Below are 22,145 nucleotides of genomic sequence, written 5' to 3'. Positions count from 1 at the left end.
TTCTGTGTGTGTGTGTGTGTGTGTGTGTGTGAATCCCAGGGCCGTACATGTACTTTTGTAACTTCGTGGGCCTGTGTGTAAATGTGTCAGTCTGGCTGTTAGGTCTGTGTGATATGTTACCATGACCATTGGTGGTGGGTCTGTATGTGTCAGCATGAATGCTCATGACTACCTGTGTCTGTGTGTGTGTGTGTGTGTGTGTGTGTGTGTGTGTCCCCGATGCTAATTCGGCTCTTTTTGAGGATTTCATTCGCTAGGCATCTTTTCTTTCCTGTATCCATCAGTCTCTCCATCTACACAATCATCTACTACATCACTCCCCAAAGCACTCACGTTCTAGGGTCTCTGCCCCATTTATTTCCCTTGCAGTTAAAAGTTTTTGAAAGATTGCTATACCTCTACCTCCACTTCCTCACCCCCAATTCACTCTTTAACCCACTTTAATCTGGCTTTTACCCCCACCAGTCTATCGAAATCCACTCAGCAAGGTGATCAACAGCCACAATGTCAAATCCAAAGGCCTTTTTCTCTGGACTTAGCAGCACTTGATAGGCTGACCACTTTCTCTTTTTTGAAACACTCTTCTCTGTGCCTCCCAAATTCTGGTTTTCTCCGACTTCCATGGTTCCAACTCTGGCTCGTTCTCTACTTGACCTCTGTTGGTGTTCCCTGGGGACTTCTGCCTGAACTCAAGGCTTGCAGGTGAATCAGGATGTCTGATGTCTCCACTGGATTGTCTACCAGGCATCTCAAATTTATGTCCAAAATGGAGCACGTGACCAGGTTCTCAAATCTTGACCTCCTCCACAGTTTCCCTCTCAGTAAATGGTACCACTCCCCACCCAGCTGCTCAAGCTGGAAATGGAGGAGTCCTATTTCTTTCCCTACACCCAATGCATCAGAAGGTCCATCCTCTTTTATCTCCTCTGCCACTACCCTCGTCCTCAGGACTACTGAAGTAACTTTCAACTGGTCTATTTTTACTGGTACACCTTCATACTAAGCCCTGCAATGACCTGGACTTTGTCTACCTCCAACCTTCAACTATTCTCTTCATCATTCCCTTTGCTCTAGCCACACTAATTTCCTTTTTGTTGCTGCAATTACCACTTAGTTTTGTGCCTCAGGGTCATTGCACTCACTGTTCTCTTTGCCTGGAATGCTCTTCCCCAGTTCTTTGCAGGTGTGTCATCAAAGATGCTGGGAGTTAAGGGAACATGAAGTCCAGGAAGCATCTCCTAGGGAAAGGTCCAAAGATGTGATTTCTTTTCCCAAGAAGGTTCACTGCTTCATCCCACCCATATGAAAGGAGGAAGAAAGGCTGGAATGCTCTGCTTTAACCAAAGCCCTGGGCCTGGCAAGAGATACTCAACCACTAAAGCTGTTTGAGACTACAGGAAGTTGAGGGGATTAAATGAAATAACAGACATATAGCACTTAAACAATGCTCAGCACGTGGTAATAAATCAATAAAAGGCTGTAAATATCTCTACGGTGAACATAGAGGGAACCAGTTTATCATCAACCATTCAGTGCTGGACAACTCTCCCTAAGTTAACCATGTAGTCCTCACCAAGTTCTATTTTAGAGATAAAATTCTAGCTCTGAGCAACTTGACCAAGGTCAGAGAGCAAGTAAGAGGGACTCATACAGGTCTGTCTCTTCCACCCCTCCATTCCCACTGCTCCACATGCCCTCTGCAAAGGTGCTCTCAGGTCTGAGTCAAACAAAAGTAGGTTCTCCAGCCCTACGGGCCCTAAGGCTCTTGTCCTCCAGTATATGGTCAAGATGGTAACAGTACAGAGGCAGGAGTATACTGTGGAGAACATAAGTGGCATAAGAAGCTTCTAACGAGGTCTCAGAATTTGACTCTTCCCAGTTAACTTCTGTTTGTTGGTGATTCCATAGCAAAATAAATTGTGTTTTATCCCCTGACAAACTGGGTCTACCCCTAAGGAAAAGTAGATGATGATTAAAGAAAAAGTATATACAGATTACATGACTTCTTTCTCACAAAGCAAGTAGCTGTGAATTAAATGGAGTATTTAGACTAGGTAAGCATCAATGTTTTGAGTTCATATTCATTTCTTTAAACCTTTTTAAAAATGTTTTATTTATTTTTGAGAGAGCACAAGTGGGGGAGGGGCAGAGAGACAGAAGGACAGAAGATCCGAAGCGGGCTCCACACTGATAGCAGTGAGCCCAATATGGGGCTTGAACTCAGTGAACTGCGAGATCATGACCTGAGCCAAAGTCAGATGCTCAACCAACTGAGCCACCCTAAGTGCCCCATATTCATTTGTCTTAAAGGATCACGGTGCTCCTGAAGGAATGAGTAGCCTTTGACCACCTTCCCTCTTTCAAACCTCATGAAGTTAGGTGAGTGAGGCTGAGCAGCAGGCCTTTCTCCTGTCAAACACAACCTCCTAACACACAGAGGAGCTAAGTGAGCAGCAGACAATTAGGATACTGAGAACTTTTGCCTGCGTCGAGCAAAGGGCCCAGACAAAGAACAGTGAAAGGACTCTGGGCTTCAGGCAGAGCGGGCTCAGCCATTGTTGCTGAGCTGGGAAGCCAAGCATTTCTCAAGCTCTCTCAGCACCCTCCTCCACCACTCAGAGGTTCCTTGTCCGCTTCTCCAAACTCTTTACTAGTCAGGGCTCAGCTTCCCTACCCTGAGGCAAACCAGCTGTTCTCTTCTCCAACCTATCTCCTCTACCCCACGAAGGAATAGATTGCTTTCTGTGTATTAATCACCTGAAAGCAGATGGGAACCAATCGGAAGACCATTCTGAGCAGTTCGGGCATGAGTGTTAAACAATCAGTGAATTTTTTCAAACTCCAGGAAATCAATTTAGAGGGATACAGCTGGCATTAAAAAAATTAACTCTGGTGGAAGAAAACAGATGAGAAAACAGCGTATTGCATTATGACTCAATCACACACATATACATTATCTGTAAGAAAAATTTCAAGAAGCAATGCTTACCCTTCCAGTGGGCATATACAGGTGTGAAGTCATAAATGTATGTTGAGGCCATGGAAATTCAGTTGGATCACGGGCTTTATGAAGTATGAAAGAGGGAAAAGAAACTGGGGAGCTAGCATGGGAGAGGATTATGAAATGCCTCGCATGTCAAACTAAAGAACTGGGTTTTATTCTAGAAACAGTGGAAAACCATCAAAGTTTTAAGTGAAAAGATGTATGGATGGTCAAATTTGTAGAGTACAGAGAAAGAACTAGAGAGGAAAAAAGATTAAAAGTAGAGAAGTAGGAGGCTGTTAAAATAGTTCAGGAAAGAAGGTGAATGATAAACCAGAATACTTGGGAGTTTTACTAAAAGAGATTTAGGAAGTAAAACTGCTACAACTCAGTGACTATGTGAAGGAAGGAGAAAAAGGCACCAAAAATGGTGCCTAGCTAAGTGCAATGTGGCATCCTGAACTGTATTCCAGAACAGAAAAAGGACATTCATGGGAAAATGGATAAAATCTGAATAAAAGTCAGAGCTAATACTAATGTACTAATCAATATTGGTTTTAGTTTTTGACAAATGCACAGTGGCTATGTAAGATGTTAACCTAAGGGGGAGCCAGGGGAGAGGTATAAGGAAACATTGCATTATCTTGTGCAATTTTGTATAACACCAAATTTATTCTAAATTAAGTTTCTTAAAAATAAATGATGCCAGGGTGCCTGGCTGGCTCAGTCGGTAGAGCATCTGATGCTGGAGGTGAGATGCTTAGGAATAAGTTGATCTGGGGCTCAGAAAAGAGATATGGATTGGAGAAAGGAGACTGGGAGTTAGGGTAGGCTGGTGGACTTACCCAGCTTGCCCTGGGGACACTTCAAAGACAGAGAACCATTTCATTCCTGGTGACGCATGGATGCAGAATAACAAGTTTATTCCTGGTGAGCAGTGGATGCAGTATCACAATGATTATATACTTACCGAATACCAGGCCCTGTTCAAAACGCTTCACATTACCTCATGGAATCCTCCTAACTATCCCCCATGGAATAGGTACAATTTTGACCATTTCACAGATGGGAAAACCATGAAGGACTCCTAAATTTTAGTACGGATACTCAACTGGGGCAAGCATCAGAATCACCTGTGGAGCTCTAAAAATAGATGCCTTAGAAAAAGACCCAGAAATCCAGCCAAAAGCCAAAACCTATGCATATTCATAGTGGTAGTAGAGGTTGAACTAGCTGTGGTGATATGAATCTCTTCTCCCCCATTTACCCAATGATTAAATTTCTTCTTATGGTTTAAACATCCACCACAGGTGTCTCACAAAGTATATGACATTCTAATCTGATGTTAACACAATAGTTAGTACAAAGGTTCTGAATGTAGGTAGTATCTTAGAGAGATGGTATTTTACTTCAGATAAACAAAAAAATTATCTGTATATGGTATTAAGAGTAGCACAGAACTGGATAAAGTAGGGCTCATCTTAGTTTAAGACCAAGTGGGGTTTAGGGGTACCTGGGTGGCTCAGTTGGTTAAGCATCCCACCGGCTCAGGTCATGATCTCCCGGTTTGTGAGTTCGAGCCCTGTGTCAGGTTCTGTGCTGACAGCTCAGAGCCTGGAGACTGCTTTGGATTCTGTGTCTCCCTCTCTCTCTCTGCCCCTGCCCCACTCGCACTCTGTCTCTCTCTCTCAAAAGTAAAACGAGACATTAAAAAAAAAACAAAAAAGACTAAGTGTGTTAACTGGACCAGCAGCAGCAGCATCAATTGGAAATGTTAGAATGCAGAATCTCAGGCCATACCCCAAACATGTAGAAGCTACAGGGATAACACCCAGCAAGCTGTGTATCAATAAGCCCTCCAGGGAATTGAGATTCATGCTTAAGCTTGAGGACCACGCTCTAAAGAAACTTCCATCCAACCATTCTCTATCACGGTTGAAGACACAAATTACTTAGGAAGCTTTGAAAATATTCCTATGTCTAGGCCCCAAACCTGCTTAGTTAGAATCTGGGAGTGAGTGCAGCCTAATCATGTATAAAAAAGAAAACTCCCCGGGATGATTCTGATACATACATCCAGTTAAGAACCATCATTTTAGTGGCACTAATCAAAAAACATTTACATTATTCATTCCCAAAAAGCTAGATTAGGAAGTAATACAGGTATTTGGTTAATTAACTACAGCACATCAATTTAATAGAACATTGCCCAACTGTCAACAAGAATAAAATAGGTATATGTATACTGATATAGAACAATCTAGTATATGTTAAATTAAAAAGCAGTGGGGTGCCTGGGTGGCTCAGTCGGTTAGGCGTCCGACTTCAGCTCAGGTCACAATCTCAGTCTGTGAGTTCGAGCCCCACGTCGGGCTCTGGGCTGATGGCTCAGAGCCTGGAGCCTGCTTCCGATTCTGTGTCTCCCTCTCTCTCTGTCCCTCCCCCGTTCATGCTCTGTCTCTCTCTGTCTCAAAAATAAATAAACGTTAAAAAATTAATTAATTAAAAAGCAGTATGCAGACCATTTACAAATACTTTTAAGAGGGGTTATGTGTGTATGCGTGCGCGTGCATACATGTGTGTTCGTGCTTTATACAGGAACAACTTCTATCTTAAAGGCTAGGTAAGAAATTAGTATCTGAAGTTTCCTCTGGGAAGGGAAGCAGGTGATCAAATTATAGGGACAGCAGAAACATTTTTTACTGTGTCTTTGTATCACTTGCATTTTTTACTAAGTGTACGTATTATGTATTCAAACCAATTTTTATTTTTTAATGTTTATTTATTTTTGAGAGAGAGAGACAGAGTGTGAGCGGAGAAGACATAGAATCTGAAACAGGCTCCAGGCTCTGAGCAGTCAGCACATAGCCCAATGCGGGGCTCAAACCCACAAACAGTGAGATCATGACCTGAGTTGAAGTCGGATGCTCAACCAACTGAGCCACCCAGTCGCCCCTCAAACTAATTTTTAAAACGTTAAGCTTAGGGGTAAAAAGAACCACTGCTTTAGGGAAATGAGACATTAGCAAGCAAGATATATGAAAGAGCTAGACTTCGGAAGCTAGGCAGTGAAACAGAATGCGGGGCTATCAGCTAAAAGGACAATTAGAGCATTAATGAAGGGAAAGGGGCAGAAGGAAAGACAGTCCCAGCAAAAAGTCCAATGCAGATAATCCTTTCTCCATTTCTGTCCTGAAGTGATGATAGGTAAATGGAGACTCAAAACAGACAGCTCAATGTATCCAGATTCAGCTTTATTCTGAATTAACCATCTATCAAGGATGCACGTCAAAAGAGTAGAAAAAGACGAAGGAGCCCATCAAAAAAAGTTCCCTGGCAAGTTGGAGGGAAGGCATGAGGTTAGGAGCCCTGTTTAGGGAAGGAAATGTTGTCCAGGTCATGGATGCCATTTTTGTCAATGATTCGAACACTGAAGGTTGGCAGATTCAGGATGAAGCGTTTCTGGAGCTGCAGACAGAGATGAAGAAAATCAGTCAAAAAGTATTTACTGAGCACTAACTATGGGCCAGGCTCTCTACGAGGGCACTGGGCATACAAGCAGATAAAAAATCCTTGCTTTTGTAGAGCTTATATTGTACTGGGGCAGTCAGTACTCAGACACTGAAGAAACCCCAAACTGCAGCTGGAGGCTGGAAGGTGGTGAGGGAGGACTGGGAGATGCAGCTGGGAGCTTGTCTCTGGTCAGTCAGCTGATGAAAGAGTAAGAAAATCCAAAGCTCTATTCCCCACAGTCTGCTACCAATCAGTTTGGTAAACACAGACTTCTTTCTAAAAATGTCTCAAGGTAATCAGCCTACAAAGAGTGATTGCTCTAGGAATAAGCTTTGGACCAAAGCAATGTATTCCTATGTCCCAAGAATTTACTCCAGTCACCATAGCCCCACCCACTGACATTATAAGGACTGACTGTGTGACTCCATCTGTGTGTGTGTGTGTGTGTGTCTGTGTCTGTGTGTCTGTGTGTGTGTCTGTGTGTGGCCACAGGAATGGTGGAAGGGTGTTGGAAGAACTGCTCTTGGAACAACCCCTACTTCCAACTCCTGCAGTCCAAGCTGATCTGTGATTAAAATAACACCTCCGCACTCTCATTAAGACTCTCTGCTTGAGAGGCTGTTCCAAACAAGCAGTGCTCTATTGTGCATGGAAGCAGACAGCCCCACTAACCTGGCTGGTGATTATAGAGGAAGACGGCTGGAGGAAATCTTGGCTTCTGTGGCCACCCTTCCCGGATACCTCACTTAGTCTCCAGAGGGAAGGCACAAAGCTCTCTACTTGCTCCCTTAGAAGCATATCCCAGAAATGTCCACCTCCCCAGGCCCAAGTCCTCCCTCCTGTGATATTTCCCATCTCCTTTACAGCTGAGGACTGGGCATCAAAAACCCATTCCATTTCCAGAGTCTCCTCTGGCTGATGACTCCTACATCCAAAAACAAGCTCTAAAATCAAGAAAAGGTGACAAGAAATATGGGTTTCTAAAATGATCGTGTTTAGGGTCCATAGTGAATGAAGTCTCAAAGCCCTTGATATGCCAGTGGCTTCTCCCTGACACCCCCTGTAACACTTAGGACTGCTGGACTAATATGGTCTCTTAGCTGGATGGCTATGCAAAGTACATGAGTTTGTCCTCAGTTTCTGCTTTGTAAAGGGGATTTGCAAACATGAGGAAGAAGGGGGACACTGTGGACTGAAGAAGACAGGGTTGTATAAGAGGCAAATTGACATTATGCTCAGTGCTCCCACCTGCTCTCACCCACCTGCTCTCTCCTAGACCACAAATTCAAGTTCATCCTTAGGCCACAAGAACAGTAAAAATTTAAAAGCCTAAGGGAGCTGCTTTCTCTTCCTCCTCATCCTCCATACATAACCCGAAGCCTTAGACTCTTAGCAGCAGTATTAATGGGCGGGGTCCACTTTCCTGGCCTCATAAACTAAAGGCTACTCTCCTCTTCTGCTTAAAGCTTCCCAGTTGCTTTCTATGGCCTCCTGAATTCTCAGGGAAGCCTTTCTCTCCAGGACTAATGGACTGTTAAGAGAGCAGACACAGGGCACCTGGGTGGCTCAGTTGCTTAAGTGTCTGACTTCGGCTCAGGTCATGATCTCACGGTTTGTGGGTTAGAGCCCCACATCGGGTTCTGTACTGACAGCTCAGAGCCTGGAGCCTGTTTCAGATTCTGTGTCTCCCTCTCTCTCTGCCCCTCCCCCACTTGGCACTGTCTCAAAAATAAACATTAAAAATAAAAAATTTTTTAAAAAGAAAGCAGACACCTGGGGTATGGCAACCCCAGGTGACACAAATACAGCAGGCATTAAGTCTAAGATAGTTCTTTTATTTTTTTAAATTTTTATTATTTATCTTTGAGAGAGAGAGAAACAGACACAGCAGGAGCAGGGGAGGGGCACAGAGAGACACACACAGAATCCAAAGCAGGCTCCAGGCTCTGAGCTGTCAGGACAGAGCCCAACACAGAGCTCGAACCCACGAACTGTGAGATCATGATCTGAGCTGAAGTCGGACACTTAACCAACTGAAGCGTCCCTAAGGTAGTAGTTCTTAAAATATGACCCAGTTACCGCCTGCAGCAAAATCACCTGGGACTGCTAATCAAATACTCAGACTCTACACCAGGACAACTGAATCAGAATCAGTGGTGGGAATGGGAGTAGGGTAGTCACGAATCTGCTTAAAAACAAAAATAAAAACAAAACAATAAAAAAAACAGTTCCCAAGATGATTCTTATACATGCCAAATTCTGAGAATCACTAGGTTGGATGAGCCAAAAAAAGATAACTAAATTGTAAAATTGACATTGATGGGAGGTAACCCATGAGAGTTTGTTACCCACCAAACTCTATCCCTGGTAGCAACTTCACATCTGGTTAGTGTGTATTTATTACACCTTCTGGCAAAGATCAGGGAAAAACTGCAACCAAGGAATGAATATTGGCAAACAGAGATAAACATTCCTTTCAGGGTCCTGTGGGAACTACTCACCTCCTCTAGACATTTCCTAAGAAGCTCCACTGCCCTCTCACGAGAGATAGCTGAAAGAGAACACAGAGGCCACGTATTCAAGGAGTTGCCATCAAGTCCAACTCTCTGTCACAACTTTTAAGTTTCAAATTTCTTCAGGTCAGCATGCCACACAAACGGAAAAGGCAAAAAAATACCTAGCCTTCTAGCTTGCAACAAACTTATTCCATATGCAGTGGAGGATGCCCCAGACCCAGTGCTCCAGCAGCCACAAGCCATTGCAAATTGATTTGCTACAGAGAAGGGTAAGCATGACGGAATTCTGCCTCCCATGGCCAGGGCCTGCCTCTAGAGAAGTCCAGCGGCTTGCCTCTTTTTATCGCCCATCCCCCTCACCCCTACCCACCCCACCCTTTTAGACTAGGGCTTAAATCGGTTCCATCTGCCCTAGCCAGCTGCAAATCAGGGCAAGGGAGGACAGGCCAGAGTTTTAGCCTCACTTTCCCAGCTGGGTCTCAGTTTAACAATGGAAAGAGAATTCATGGGATAGGGCTGAGACTCTCATAAAACAGGAGCCAAAGGAACTGTCCACAGGCATGGCAAACTGGGATGACATATTATGCAGTTAGGCTTCAAGGGTGGTTAGTGGTGATTTTGGTGGGCAAGTCAGCTGTATTACTGACAGATGCCAAATCAAGAAACAGTCATTAGGAGGCCAGGCTAATGCTTTTCAGGATGTGGCCTGGAGCTCTGGCATGGCTAAGGTTGAGTGAGAGGGCAGCACCAAAAAACAGAGTAAAGAAGCCAGATTTTTACTGTACTGATAGGGAAGAATGGAATTTAAGGAGAGGAATGGCTATCTGGGCTGCATCTATAGCCTAGAAAAGTGAAGAATCCCAAGTACCTATTGCTCACAGTGGCTAAAGTCAAGGTTGGGATTGGAGTCAGAAGATAGGATGTAGCACAAAAGCATCCCTGTGCTGGAAGCTTTGCCAAGCTAACAGTTTACTGACAAGTAGAGAGCCAGCTCTTTCTCACAGGAGGGGCAGCCAGCAGCTGATAAAGAACCAAGCGAAGGGCCAAGGCTTGTGGCCTTAAAAGCTTTGATGTTGTTTTTTTTTTTTTTTTTTTAATTTTTTTTTTTTCAACGTTTATTTATTTTTGGGACAGAGAGAGACAGAGCATGAACAGGGGAGGGGCAGAGAGAGAGGGAGACACAGAATCGGAAACAGGCTCCAGGCTCCGAGCCATCAGCCCAGAGCCTGACGTGGGGCTCGAACTCACGGACCGCGAGATCGTGACCTGACTGAAGTCGGACACTTAACCGACTGCGCCACCCAGGCGCCCCAAAAGCTTTGATGTTTAAGCAAAGAAATCTTCCATTGTCATTCTGGGGACCTGTTCATCCTCACAAACTCAAACATGCAAACCACTTCGCTTATTTGCTCATTCTTTATAGCTGAGATGCTAATAAGCATCTAGGCTGGGCAAAATGAATTAAAAAACGGAACTTTTGTAACTGAAAAATTAATTTTACTCACTACTGTAGCACCCTTTTAAACAAAACAAAACCCAGCTCTGGACATATGCAGTATCTCCTTCTGTCTGGTAAAAGAAGGACTTTTATTAGCTTTTCAAGAACCCTACTGACCTGGAGGGGAGAGCAGCTTCCAGAAGGTACCTGGATGTGCTTCCTAGGATCCATCCTCTATTCAAGCCCCGACCACCCAACTCCAGGAGTAGTGTACAAAACCAGAAGGCAGCTCAGGACGGGACTGTATTCCCTACCTAGAGTGCTAGAACTTACTTGGAGTGTAGTATCGATCCAGGATACTAAGAGTCAGGAAGGCACCATAGCCATGGGCTGCAAAAGGGGCCTTGGCCAAGGCTGCCAGGTAGTCCATGTAGTAAAGCGCTGGACCCTCATGCTCGTCATAGCCAGCCAGGAGGAGGTTGACATGATACGGGGTCTGCAGAAGAAAGACATGGTCAAAGCAGTAGCACCAACATCTCTTTCCATGACAAATGGGATCATTCCAATTCCTGATGAATAAGAAAATAACAGCAGCTAAGTAAATCATGATGAAACTAAAAACTGAGAGAAATCTAAAGGCCTAAGAGTGTGGTAAGAGTTTGTAAAGGGAAGTTAGCTTGTTTGAATGTAAGGGCATTGGGAGCACTTATCGGTATTCAAAAAAGCTGCTTTCTTCGTAAAGCCTGTGGACAAGAACTTGTTACAAAAGCAAAACATAGGTGTTCTTACGTCTTTTCTAACTGCTGAAACCAAAAAACACAGTTCTGAGAGTGTCAGGCCACAGACTAAAGAAAGCGGCAGCTCCAACCACATCTTCCAAAATAAACAGATTCCATCTGGGCACCTGGACCAAAATTTCAGATGGTAGACTATATGCCATAGTATTAAAGAAACAACTTGGGGTGCAAAAGGATAGTAGGTCCCAAAAATTTAAGTCAAACCACTAAACATTTAAAAATTTTTTAAATTTTAAGTAGGCTCCACACCCACCATGGGGCTCAAACTCAAGAGTTACATGCTCTAGGGGCGCCTGGGTGGCTCAGTTGGTTAAGCAGCCGACTTGAGCTTGGTTCATGATCTCACTGTTCATGAGTTTGAGCCCCGCATCGGGCTCTGTGCTGACAGCTCAGAGCCCGGAGCCTGCTTCGGATTCTGTATCTCCCTCTCTCTGTGCCCATCTCCCTCTTTCACTGTGTCTGTCTCTCAAAAATAAAATAAATGTTAAAAAAATTAAAAAAAAAAAAGAGTTACATGCTCTACTGACTAAGCCAGCCAGGTGCCCCTCAAATCACTAAACTTTAATGCAGACAGTAATAATGAAGTCCATAAATGCTCTAGAAGAACTGTGGAAACATAGCAACACTGGAAGAACTATAGATTTAGGTGAAACGCTAACATTTTTTCTCATATAAGAAGGCTCTCCTAAGGTAACTAAAAAGTAATTTTTATCAATGAAACAAACAAAAAGTAATTAACTGGTGTTCTTTCTTTGTATTACTGGCAAATCTAAACATGCAAGTTTCTACAAAGAACCTTTAGTAAGTCGGCCTTGATCTTCATCTCCAAATGGAAGGTTATTTTTTTCTACACTAGCTGGGCCATTTACCATGTTAAATTCAGCCTGTGCACAGCCCTAGGCATCAGTGGTGAGACTCCCATTTTACATGGCTTCCTTTTTCTCCGGAAAATGTGTTTTCCACCTTGCATTGGCCTCAGTGGGTAGTGAGCAGGCCTTGCTCAGGTTATGTGCCCATCCTTAAATTTACATATTCAATTAAATGCACATTAAATGAAACTGAATACATTTATGCACCCTTTTAAAGTAATAAAGCGAGTGTATAAAGCATAAAGTAATAACAGCTAGTGGTCCTAAAAGTGACACCTTACATTCTTTGGACAATGATTAACATGGACACCGGGAAGCTTGAAGAAGTTCATGTTATTTTTTAATTTTTTTTTTCAACGTTTTTTTATTTATTTTTGGGACAGAGAGAGACAGAGCATGAACGGGGGAGGGACAGAGAGAGAGGGAGACACAGAATCGGAAACAGGCTCCAGGCTCCGAGCCATCAGTCCAGAGCCTGACGCGGGGCTCGAACTCACGGACCGCGAGATTGTGACCTGGCTGAAGTCGGACGCTTAACCGACTGCGCCACCCAGGCGCCCCTAAGAAGTTCATGTTAGAAGAACACATGAAAATATTATATACTAACTTAGAATTCTAAGCCAGTTGTCCTAAGTAACATTTCCTAAAGATTACAGTGTAGCCCTAAACTGCAAACAAGTTTCTGCCTTGGGTGGATGGTGGATAGTCTGAGAGGAGTAAGAACTGACCAGCAGTAGTCAAGTCTTCTGAGAAAATAATTACGTGCTTGCCACATTTCCCAGTGGGTAGTGTGCTACACTCTGCCAGGCTCTGGAACTCTCTGCCACATTCTGCAACTACATTCTTAGTAAGTCTGACCTTAGGCAAGACACTTAACCCCTATGAGTTTCTGTTTCCTTATGTGTAAAACTGGGTCAACTGGGTCAACTAATCCTTCCCTTTTCTATCTTCTGGGGAGTATGGTGAGAAAAAATAATAGAGGTGAGGCATCCCAAACTCTGGAAGAAAAGATGCTGCCTACATTTCGTAGCATATTAGCTATACCCCAATCTTCTTTCAATAGCATGCCACTTTAAACAACAAAAACTAAACTGTTTAAATTAGCTAAAGATAAAATATGTATATATATCTAATAGATTTTTTCTAGTAAAAAATTTTTTAAGTGTGAAAAACATACTGTAAAATCAGGCAGACACAGAATACCTTCATGTTCTTATGGTTAGAATTAGAATCTCAAAGAGGAAGCAGAGGGGCGCGTGGGTGGCTCAGTCGGTTAAGCGTCTGACTTCAGCTCAGGTCATGATCTCACAGTCCGTGAGTTCGAGCACCACGTCGGCCTCTGTGCTGACAGCTCAGAGCCTGGAGCCTGCTTCAAATTCTTTGTCTCCCTCTCTCTCTGCCCCTCCCCTGCTCATGCTCTGTCTCTCTCTGTCTCAAAAATAAATAAAAATATTAAAAAAAAAAAAAAAGAGGAAGCAGAGAGAAGAATGGGGGAGAGAGGAGAGAAACAGAGAGATGGCAAGGGAATTCTCACTGGTTTTCCTCCCCTAAGAGATTTCACAATATAGTCTCTTATATATCACAAAAAAAAATTCACCCTTTTGCTAAGAGGACAACTCTACAATTCTTCGTTCACTAGCTAAAACAACCACTGTATGGTTAATCAGAACAATGTTATCAAGTTGTAATGGCAAATTAAGGATCCACTCAGATACCCAAAGAGGTCTAAGCAATAGAACCTAGATATGTTCTGTCTCTAATGAGGATCTTGCTATACTATGAGATTACACTGTGTTTAAAACAATGTGATTTTAAAAGCCACCACCAAAAGATTTTACATGAAACTATGTCAACAGAACTTCAAAAGCAAATGGTATTGCTTAATTGGTCTATATAATATCATTTATTCATGCTTAAGCATCTGATACACACACTCATCAAAGTTGGTATTCAGAAGCTACAACACGTGGTAGAGAAGATAACTCACAAATTATTGTGTGACTTCGAATTACCAACTTCTGCAAGTGTGAGATGCTTAAGCATAAATAAATGGTGTTAGCTAGACTAATTAAATCAATACATCTGTGTAACAACTTGCAGTTTCTGAAATTCTTCCTACAATACTCCATCAAAGATCTCTGGCTTACACTAGTCTTTTTTTTGTTTTGTTTTTTTAAGTTTATTTATTTATTTTGAGAGAGACAGAGAAAGAGAGAACAAATGGGGGTGGGGAGGGGAGGGAGAGAGGGAGAGAGGGAGAGGCAGAGAGAGAGAGAGAGAGAGAGAGAAGGAGAGAGAATCCCAAGTAGGCCCTCCACTGTCAGCTCAGAGCCAAACACGAAGCTCAAACCCACGAACTGTGAGATCATGACCTGAGTCGAAACCAAGAGTCAGAAGCTTAACCGACTGAGCCACCCAGATGCCCCTTACACTAGTGTTTTAAAATTTCAAATTAAGTCTTATTTATTGTCACTCTTGTGCCTCTAAGAATCACAGTATTCAATTCAAAGTGACAAAGCCATAGTTATGAGTTTCTTGACTGTTATTGTCCCTCATATTCTTGATTCCTTACTGTATTCCTGAAATGAGACAAATTCCAAGCCCCTCAATTTTGTGTTATTCTGACAGTATACACACGTGTGACTGCTGGTAGTATGCTTAGAAAAATACTTATGTGTAAGCTACAGCCTACCTATTCAAATATTTATGCCAATTATAAGCTCCATGAAGGCAGGATTATGTCTGGTTTGTTCAATGATATACAAGCATATAGTATATGCTCAATAAATATGTGCTGAATGAGTAGTAATCATACCAGAAGGCATTATATGTTTTAATTTATATGTGGCTAATGCCTAGTATGACAAGGAGATGAGGAAAATGACTAAACAAATGTCAGAAAGCGATAGGTCCTACTTCCAAGAATTCACTCAAGTTTAAATCAACTGGCAGCATCTCTCTGAATGCACATATATTGTTGCCTTTTACTAGACTCCTGGGTCCTTCTTTCCATTCCCCTGTATTATATTTCTCAATGTTTATTTCTGAGAGAGCACAAGCAGGGGAGGGGTAGAGAGAGAGGGACAGAGGATCTGAGGTGGGCTCCACACTGACTGCAGTGAGCCTGATGTGGGGCTTAAATTCAAGAACTGTGAGATCATGACCTGAGCCAAAGTCAGACGCTCAACCGAGCCACCCAGGCACCCCTCTAACCCCCTTTAGACATAGGTTGCTAAGTAAAGGAAAATTTAGGGTACAGGTCATGCATCTAGAATTGAACACAGGGGAGAACAACAGCACAAATAAGTATTTTAGGAAGAAATGTCTGGAAAAATGTCTGTTCGTGTCTTCTGCCCATTTCTTAACTGGATTATTCTGGGGGGTGTTTAGTTTGATAAATTCTTTATAGATTTTGGATACTAACCTTTTATCAGATATGTCATTTGCAAATATCTTCTCCGACATACAGATGACTAACAGACACATGAAAAGATGCTCAACATCACTCATCATCAGGGAAATACAAATCAAAATCACAAGGAGATACCACCTCATTCCTATCAGAATGGCTAAAATTAACATAGGAAACAATAGATGTTGGCCAGGATGTGGAGAAAAGGGATCCCTCTTACGATGTTGGTGGGAATACAAACTGGTGTAGCCACTCTGGAAAACAGTATGGAGGTTGCTCAAAAGTTAAAAACAGAACTACCCTTGGAGCGCCTGGGTGGTTCAGTTGGTTAAGTGTCTGACTTTGGCTCAGGTCATGATCTCACGATTCATGGGTTCGAGCCCCGTGTTGGGCTCTGTGCTGACAGGTCAGAGCCTGGAGCCTGCTTCAGATTCTGTGTTTCCCTCTCTCTCTGCCCCTCCCCCACTCTTGCTCTGTCTCTCTCTCTTTCAAAAATAAATAAACATTAATTTAAAGAAAAAAGAAAAAACGAAAAAACAGAACATTGCCACAACCCAGTATTTGCACTACTAGGTATTTACCCAAAGGATACAAAAATATACAGATTCAAAGGGGCGTGTTTATAGCAGCATTATCAACAATAGCCAAACTATGGAAAGAGCCCAAATGTCCAAACTGATGAATGGATATGGGGCGCCTGGGTGGCTCAGTTGGTTAAGCATCTGACTTCAGCTCAGGTCATTATCTCACAGTTTGTGGGTTTGAGCCCCACATCAGGCTCTGTGCTGACAGCTCAGAGCCTGAAGCCTGCTTCAGATTCTCATTCTCTTTCTCTCTCCCACTCCCCTGCTTGCTCTCCCTCTCAAAAATAAATAAACATTAAAAAAAAAACCTAAAAAGATTAAATTAAAAAAAAAAAAAAAAGAACTGATGAGTGGATAAAGAGGATGTGGTGTGTGTGTGTGTATACACATACATAAAATGGAATATTACTCAGCCATCAAAAAGAATGAAATCTTGTCGTTTGCAACCACGTGGATGGAGCTAGAATGTATTATGCTAAGTGAAATAAATCAGAGAAAGACAAATATATGATTTCACTCATATGTGGAATTTAAGAAACAAAACAAATGAACATAGGGGAAGGAAAAAAAAGAGACGGAAGAAAACCATAAGAGATTCTTAACTATAGAGAACAAACTGAGGATTCATGGAGGGAGTAGGTGGGGGATGGGCTAAATGGGTGATGGGTATTTTTTTTTTTTTTTAAATTTTTTTTTTTTTCGACGTTTATTTATTTTTGGGACAGAGAGAGACAGAGCATGAATGGGGGAGGGGCAGAGAGAGAGGGAGACACAGAATCGGAAGCAGGCTCCAGGCTCTGAGCCATCAGCCCGGAGCCCGACGCGGGGCTCGAACTCACGGACCGCGAGATCGTGACCTGGCTGAAGTCGGACGCTTAACCGACTGCGCCACCCAGGCACCCCGGGTGATGGGTATTAAGGAGGGTAGTTGCTGGGATGAGCACTGGGTGTTATATGTAAGTGACGAATCACTAAATTCTACCAATTTTGTAGAATTAATTTTGTCATATATGTTTGTATATTGTACAAAAATTTGTAGAAACTAATTTTGTCATATATGTTAACTAATCAGAATTTAAATAAAAACTTAAAAGAAAGAAATAGCTCTGGTAAACTGTACAGTTAGACCTGAGTTCAAAACCTGTCTTATCAATGTGTGGCTTTAGAAAAGTTAGTCACTTAACTTCTCTGAATTTTAGTGTTCTTATTGAAAACACGGGCTAATACCTACACAAAAGGGATACGGTGAAGATTCAAAGAGACAATGCATATGAACAATAAGCAGAATGCCTAAAACACAGTAAAGCCTCGATAAATACTAAAATTACTACTGGAGGGGCGCCTGGGTGGCTCAGTCGGTTGAGCATCCGACTTCGGCTCAGGTCATGATCTCGCGGTCCGTGAGTTCGAGCCCTGCGTCGGGCTCTGTGCTGACAGCTCAGAGCCTGGAGCCTCTTTCAGATTCTGTGTCTCCCTCTCTCTGACCCTCCCCCGTTCATGCTCTGTCTCTCCCTGTCTCAAAAATAAATAAAACGTTAAAAAAAATTTTTTTAATACATAAATAAATAAATAAATAAATAAATAAAATTACTACTAGAGACACACAATCATCTATGAAGTTCACAGTGCCTATGAAATAGACACTGCAAGTACTCAGGAGAAGCCCACCTACTCCTAGCACTGAAATACAAGTCCTCATAATGTCTTCATAAAGGGACATGGAAGGATGTTAATAAAAAGTGCCTAGCACACTGGCTGACACACAGAAATGCAGTAAATGACAGTTTCCTCCTCTCCCCTTCCCAGACTCTTTCAGAAGCCCCAAGTCAGAAGGTGATAGTGATTGTATTCACTCTCAAAGACATTCATAAGCATCTTCACTTCAAGCATATCCACTTCGCATTCAACCTACCCTCACCTATCTTGAGACTGACACAGGCCTGGAGACATAGACATATATAGATTTTCTGGAAGCCTGAAAAAACAAAAACAAAAACAAACCCTACATCCACTCTTGAAGAGTAAGTACCATTTAATAATTTATTAAGTACTTTCGTGTTGTTTCTGCCACTACAGATATGTCCACTTGAGTGCCAAGTCTCACTTTCTAGCTACTTTTTCATCAGTTCCCTTCTATCCTATGAGCAGCATTACATGTGAGGATCTGTCAATTATTCCAGGGAAATGGGAACACTAATCAATCATGACAGATTTGCCAGGAAACCTCTATGCTTTACAAAGTAATCCTTGTTCTATGCATGATATAATCTAGTCTTTGGTTGTCTCCACTATTCTAATTATTTAGATAGCAAATCTAGGTAATAAAACAAAGTTATGAGGTCCCCAAGGAACTGGCATCCTTCACAACAAAGGATAGGATTGAATATTATATACATTTTGAACCTAAACATCCAGATGACCAATAAATGATCCAAACATTTAGATGAGACATTCCCTGCACAATAATAGCCTTGAGGATCACCATCAACGGTTTACAGTACAAACACCAAAATACTTTAAAGTTGTATTCAATTGATAGACAAAGAAAAAATTTTAAGTGAACCATCCTGGGAACTCAAAATGAATTTTAGCTTCTAAAAAAAGGTACCACTGGGGCGCCTGGGTGGCTTAGTCTTTTAAGCATCAGACTTCGGCTTGGGTCATGATCTCATGGTTTGTGGGTTCGAGACCCACATCTGGCTCTGTGCTGACAGCTCAGAGCCTGGAGCCTGCTTCTGATTCTGTCTCCCTCTGTCTCTACCCCTCCCCAGCTCACACTCTGTCTCTCTCTCTCAAAAATAAATAAATGTTAATAAAAAAAATTTTTTTTAACTAAAAAAAGGTACCACCAAAATTTTGCCTCTTTTTACAAGTGGGAAAAAAAACACCACCACACAAATGTGGTATCTTTTCTTCCCTTAAAAATACGTGATACAAGCTTATTTTATTTTTTAATGTTTACTTACTTCTGAGAGAGAGACAGAGACAGAGACAGAGAGAGAGAGAGAGAGAGAGAGAGAGAGAGAGAATATGAGCAGGGGAGGGGCAGAGAACAAGAAAGACACAGAATCCTAAGCAGGCTCCAGGCTCCACACTGTCAGCGCAGAGCCTGATGCAGGGCTTGAACCCATGAACCACGAGATCATGACCTGAGCCAAAGTCAGACACTTAACTGACTGAGCCACCCAGATGCCCGGATATAAGTTTATTTAAAAAAATTTTTTTAATGTTTTTATTTATTTTTGACACAGAGAGAGACAGAGCATGAACAAGGGAGGGGCAGAGAGAAAGGGAGACACAGAATCCAAAGCAGGCTCCAGGCTCTGAGCTGTCAGCACAGAGCCTGACGCGGGGCTCAAACTCACGGACTGTGAGATCATGACCTGAGCTGCAGTCAGACACTCAACCGACTGAGCCACCCAGGTGCCCCTATAAGTTTATTTTAAAGTGGAGGAAAAAAAAAAATGGAGAGCTTTAGGAGTGTCTGGGTGGCTCAGCCCATGGAGCGTCTGACTCTAGACTTCAGCCCAGGTCATGATCATGATTTGTGGGATAGAGCCTCAAGTCAGGCTCTGTGCTGGCAGCGTGGGGCCTGCTTGGGATTCTCTCTCACTCTCTCTGCTGCTCCCCTGTTCATGCTCACTCACTCTCTCTCTCAAAATAAATAAATAAACTTTAAAAATAAAGTGGAAAGCTCTCAGTCATTTTGAAATTTCTTCATCTATACAACAGGGATAATAACAGCATCCATCATTACAGGGTTATAGAAGGTTTAAATAAATAAATGTAAAGTGCTTAATGCAAATACCTGTTAATAATAGTAATACAGATTAGTTATTATCATCACCACCACCACTGTCACTTTTATGATCTGACCGCATTAACAGATCTGACCAGATAATAATATCAAGATGTCTCACAAAGAGCCAATCAAATCATCCCTCTTTTTTTTTTTTTATAGTCAAAAGGGATAAAATTTAAGCAAGGAAATTAGCCAATAACCACACCTCTTATACACTTCTCCCTGAGATTGAAATGGACTTCCTAAGTACCTGAGCCCTGCAGAACTGAGCTGTTTCACTTTGTGCATTTGGGAGTGGGGGGTGTGCATGGTACACACAGGCAAACTTTCCTCAAGTTAGGTGGAATATTTCCCTCCCTCCAACTCTTGTGCATACAACTCCTTGTATATTCTCTCTCTCATGAAAAAGAAACACTGTAGTGATTACGAAGAGTGTGAAATTCCATAAATTTTACAGCTAAAGAGAACAGTTGTGATAAATACACTGAAACAACAAAATCAGCGACGAAGAGTCTGGGCGGTGACAAGCAGCGGTGTGACATCTGGCGGAAACCAAAGTCACAGCAAGGGGGAGAGAGGTGGGCGTGAGGAAGCATCCTGCCGAGCGTGGACACAGAAAAAGAGAGGAATTGACAGTCTTCCTTTGGAGCCAGGCCAGCCTTTGCCACCTCTAATTGAATAGGACGATGTCGATAGGAGTGAGGTGCTTTGGAGGTGGGGTTTCTTTCGCGTTGTGCTGTACCTTGGAACTTTAAGCAGTGTGTGAAGCATACTTCCATTCCTGGATTAATCTGGAAGGAGATATAGAACTACCAATGGGACAAAGGAGTCTGTTTAGTGATGACAGTGTTTTAATAAATAGACTTCTAAATACACTAAACAGAGACTGGGCTTTGAAGGGACAGTGCATGCTATTTCTTTTAGCCCAGTTGATTGTCAAAGCTCCCTAAAATCCCATCTTTGGCACTGAGAGTACAGTTTATAGACTTAGAAGAAAAGTTCAACTAGCTTGTCTAACATCCCTTTTACAAATGTGGGGACTCAAGTTCAAAGAAGGGACAGTGATGTGCCCCTAAGTCACATGGCTAATTAGTGTCAGGACCAGAATTTAGACTTCTGATTCCATTGTGTGTTTTTCTAGGAAACCATGCTGCCTCCACAAAATGGAAATTAGTGTGAAAATATAATTCAATATGTAAATGTCAGTTTCACACTCAAATATTTCAGATTATACTATTTTGCATACCAGTATCTATTGTTCTCTATTTCATGTATCACATCTTACATAACCTATAATACTTTAAGTTTTAAAAGGGCAAATTCAATGTCAGACCATATGACTCCTCTAAACCATCTACAAATATATAAAACATGTGGTAAGTACTCAATAAATAGCACTTATGGTATTGGTATCTGTTTATCTGACAAACACATACCAATATCATAACTGCTTTGCCAATGCCCAATTTTGCAAATTCATTAATAAACACAATGGATCAGTTTATTATTTTCTTATATTGGTACTCTGAACACTGAATCAGAAGTTTATTTCCAATAATCAACAGAATTCACTAGCTACCTGCTTTGCATGGTTTGATGGTATAATTTTAAAATTTCAATGTCACTTTTGCCATTTTAATTAAAGAAGGACTTGGTAGGGGAACCTGGGTGGCCCAGTTCATTGAGCGTCCGACTTCGGCTCAGGTCATGATCTCTCAGTTCATGGGTTTGAGCCCTGCGTCGGGCTCTGTGCTGACAGCTCAGAGCCTGGAGCCTGCTTTGGATTCTGTCTCCTTCTCTCTCTCTGCCCCTCCCCCACTCTGTCTCTCAAAAATAAAACAAACATTAAAATTTAAAAAAGAAGAAGAGGAAGAAGAAGGACTTTGTACCTATATTGGAATTGCAATGTTTGCTATATTGAACACTTCAGAAAAAACCTCTAAGATTTCAACAACTTCCAATAGTCTTCACAACCTATGTAACTTTTCTAGCTCTAGAAGATTGTGACTCTATGGATAGGGCTGGAGAAGAATATCTATCCCTAGCACCTAAACAATATAGGACATCTGTACTCTGGTTTTAATCCTCTCCAATACAGTCCTTCTTAAGGAAACCCATCAATCTCTCTTTCTAATAACAATGGTGATTATACCTGAAGTATAAATGTACACAATTTATAAAAGGCTTCAACCAAATCCTGCAAGAACTAGACTAGACACATAGGATAGTTA

The 22,145-nt window shown here is 42.1% G+C and overlaps 1 protein-coding gene across 1 annotated transcript in view; it reads right to left on the bottom strand.

The window, feature by feature from the left end:
- Positions 1-6,216: 6,216 nt before the first annotated feature.
- The window catches only part of PSMB2 (proteasome 20S subunit beta 2), a 35,513-nt gene continuing 19,584 nt past the window's right edge, over positions 6,217-22,145 (bottom strand). The window contains exons 4-6 of the mRNA XM_047085534.1: positions 10,784-10,946; positions 8,998-9,047; positions 6,217-6,451 (exon numbers count right to left, since the gene is read on the bottom strand). Of these exons, the coding sequence (XP_046941490.1) occupies positions 6,344-6,451; positions 8,998-9,047; positions 10,784-10,946 (321 nt within the window). The 3' untranslated portion in view covers positions 6,217-6,343. The remainder of the gene's footprint in view (positions 6,452-8,997; positions 9,048-10,783; positions 10,947-22,145) is intronic.

The sequence above is a fragment of the Lynx rufus genome, unplaced genomic scaffold, assembly GCF_022079265.1.
Source record: "Lynx rufus isolate CCGP_SWC_20201006 ecotype Redwood Valley unplaced genomic scaffold, mLynRuf1.p SCAF_2, whole genome shotgun sequence".
NCBI lineage: Eukaryota > Metazoa > Chordata > Mammalia > Carnivora > Felidae > Lynx > Lynx rufus.
The sequence above is the reverse complement of the archived record's forward strand: the minus strand, read 5'-3'. Positions and strand labels throughout refer to the sequence as shown.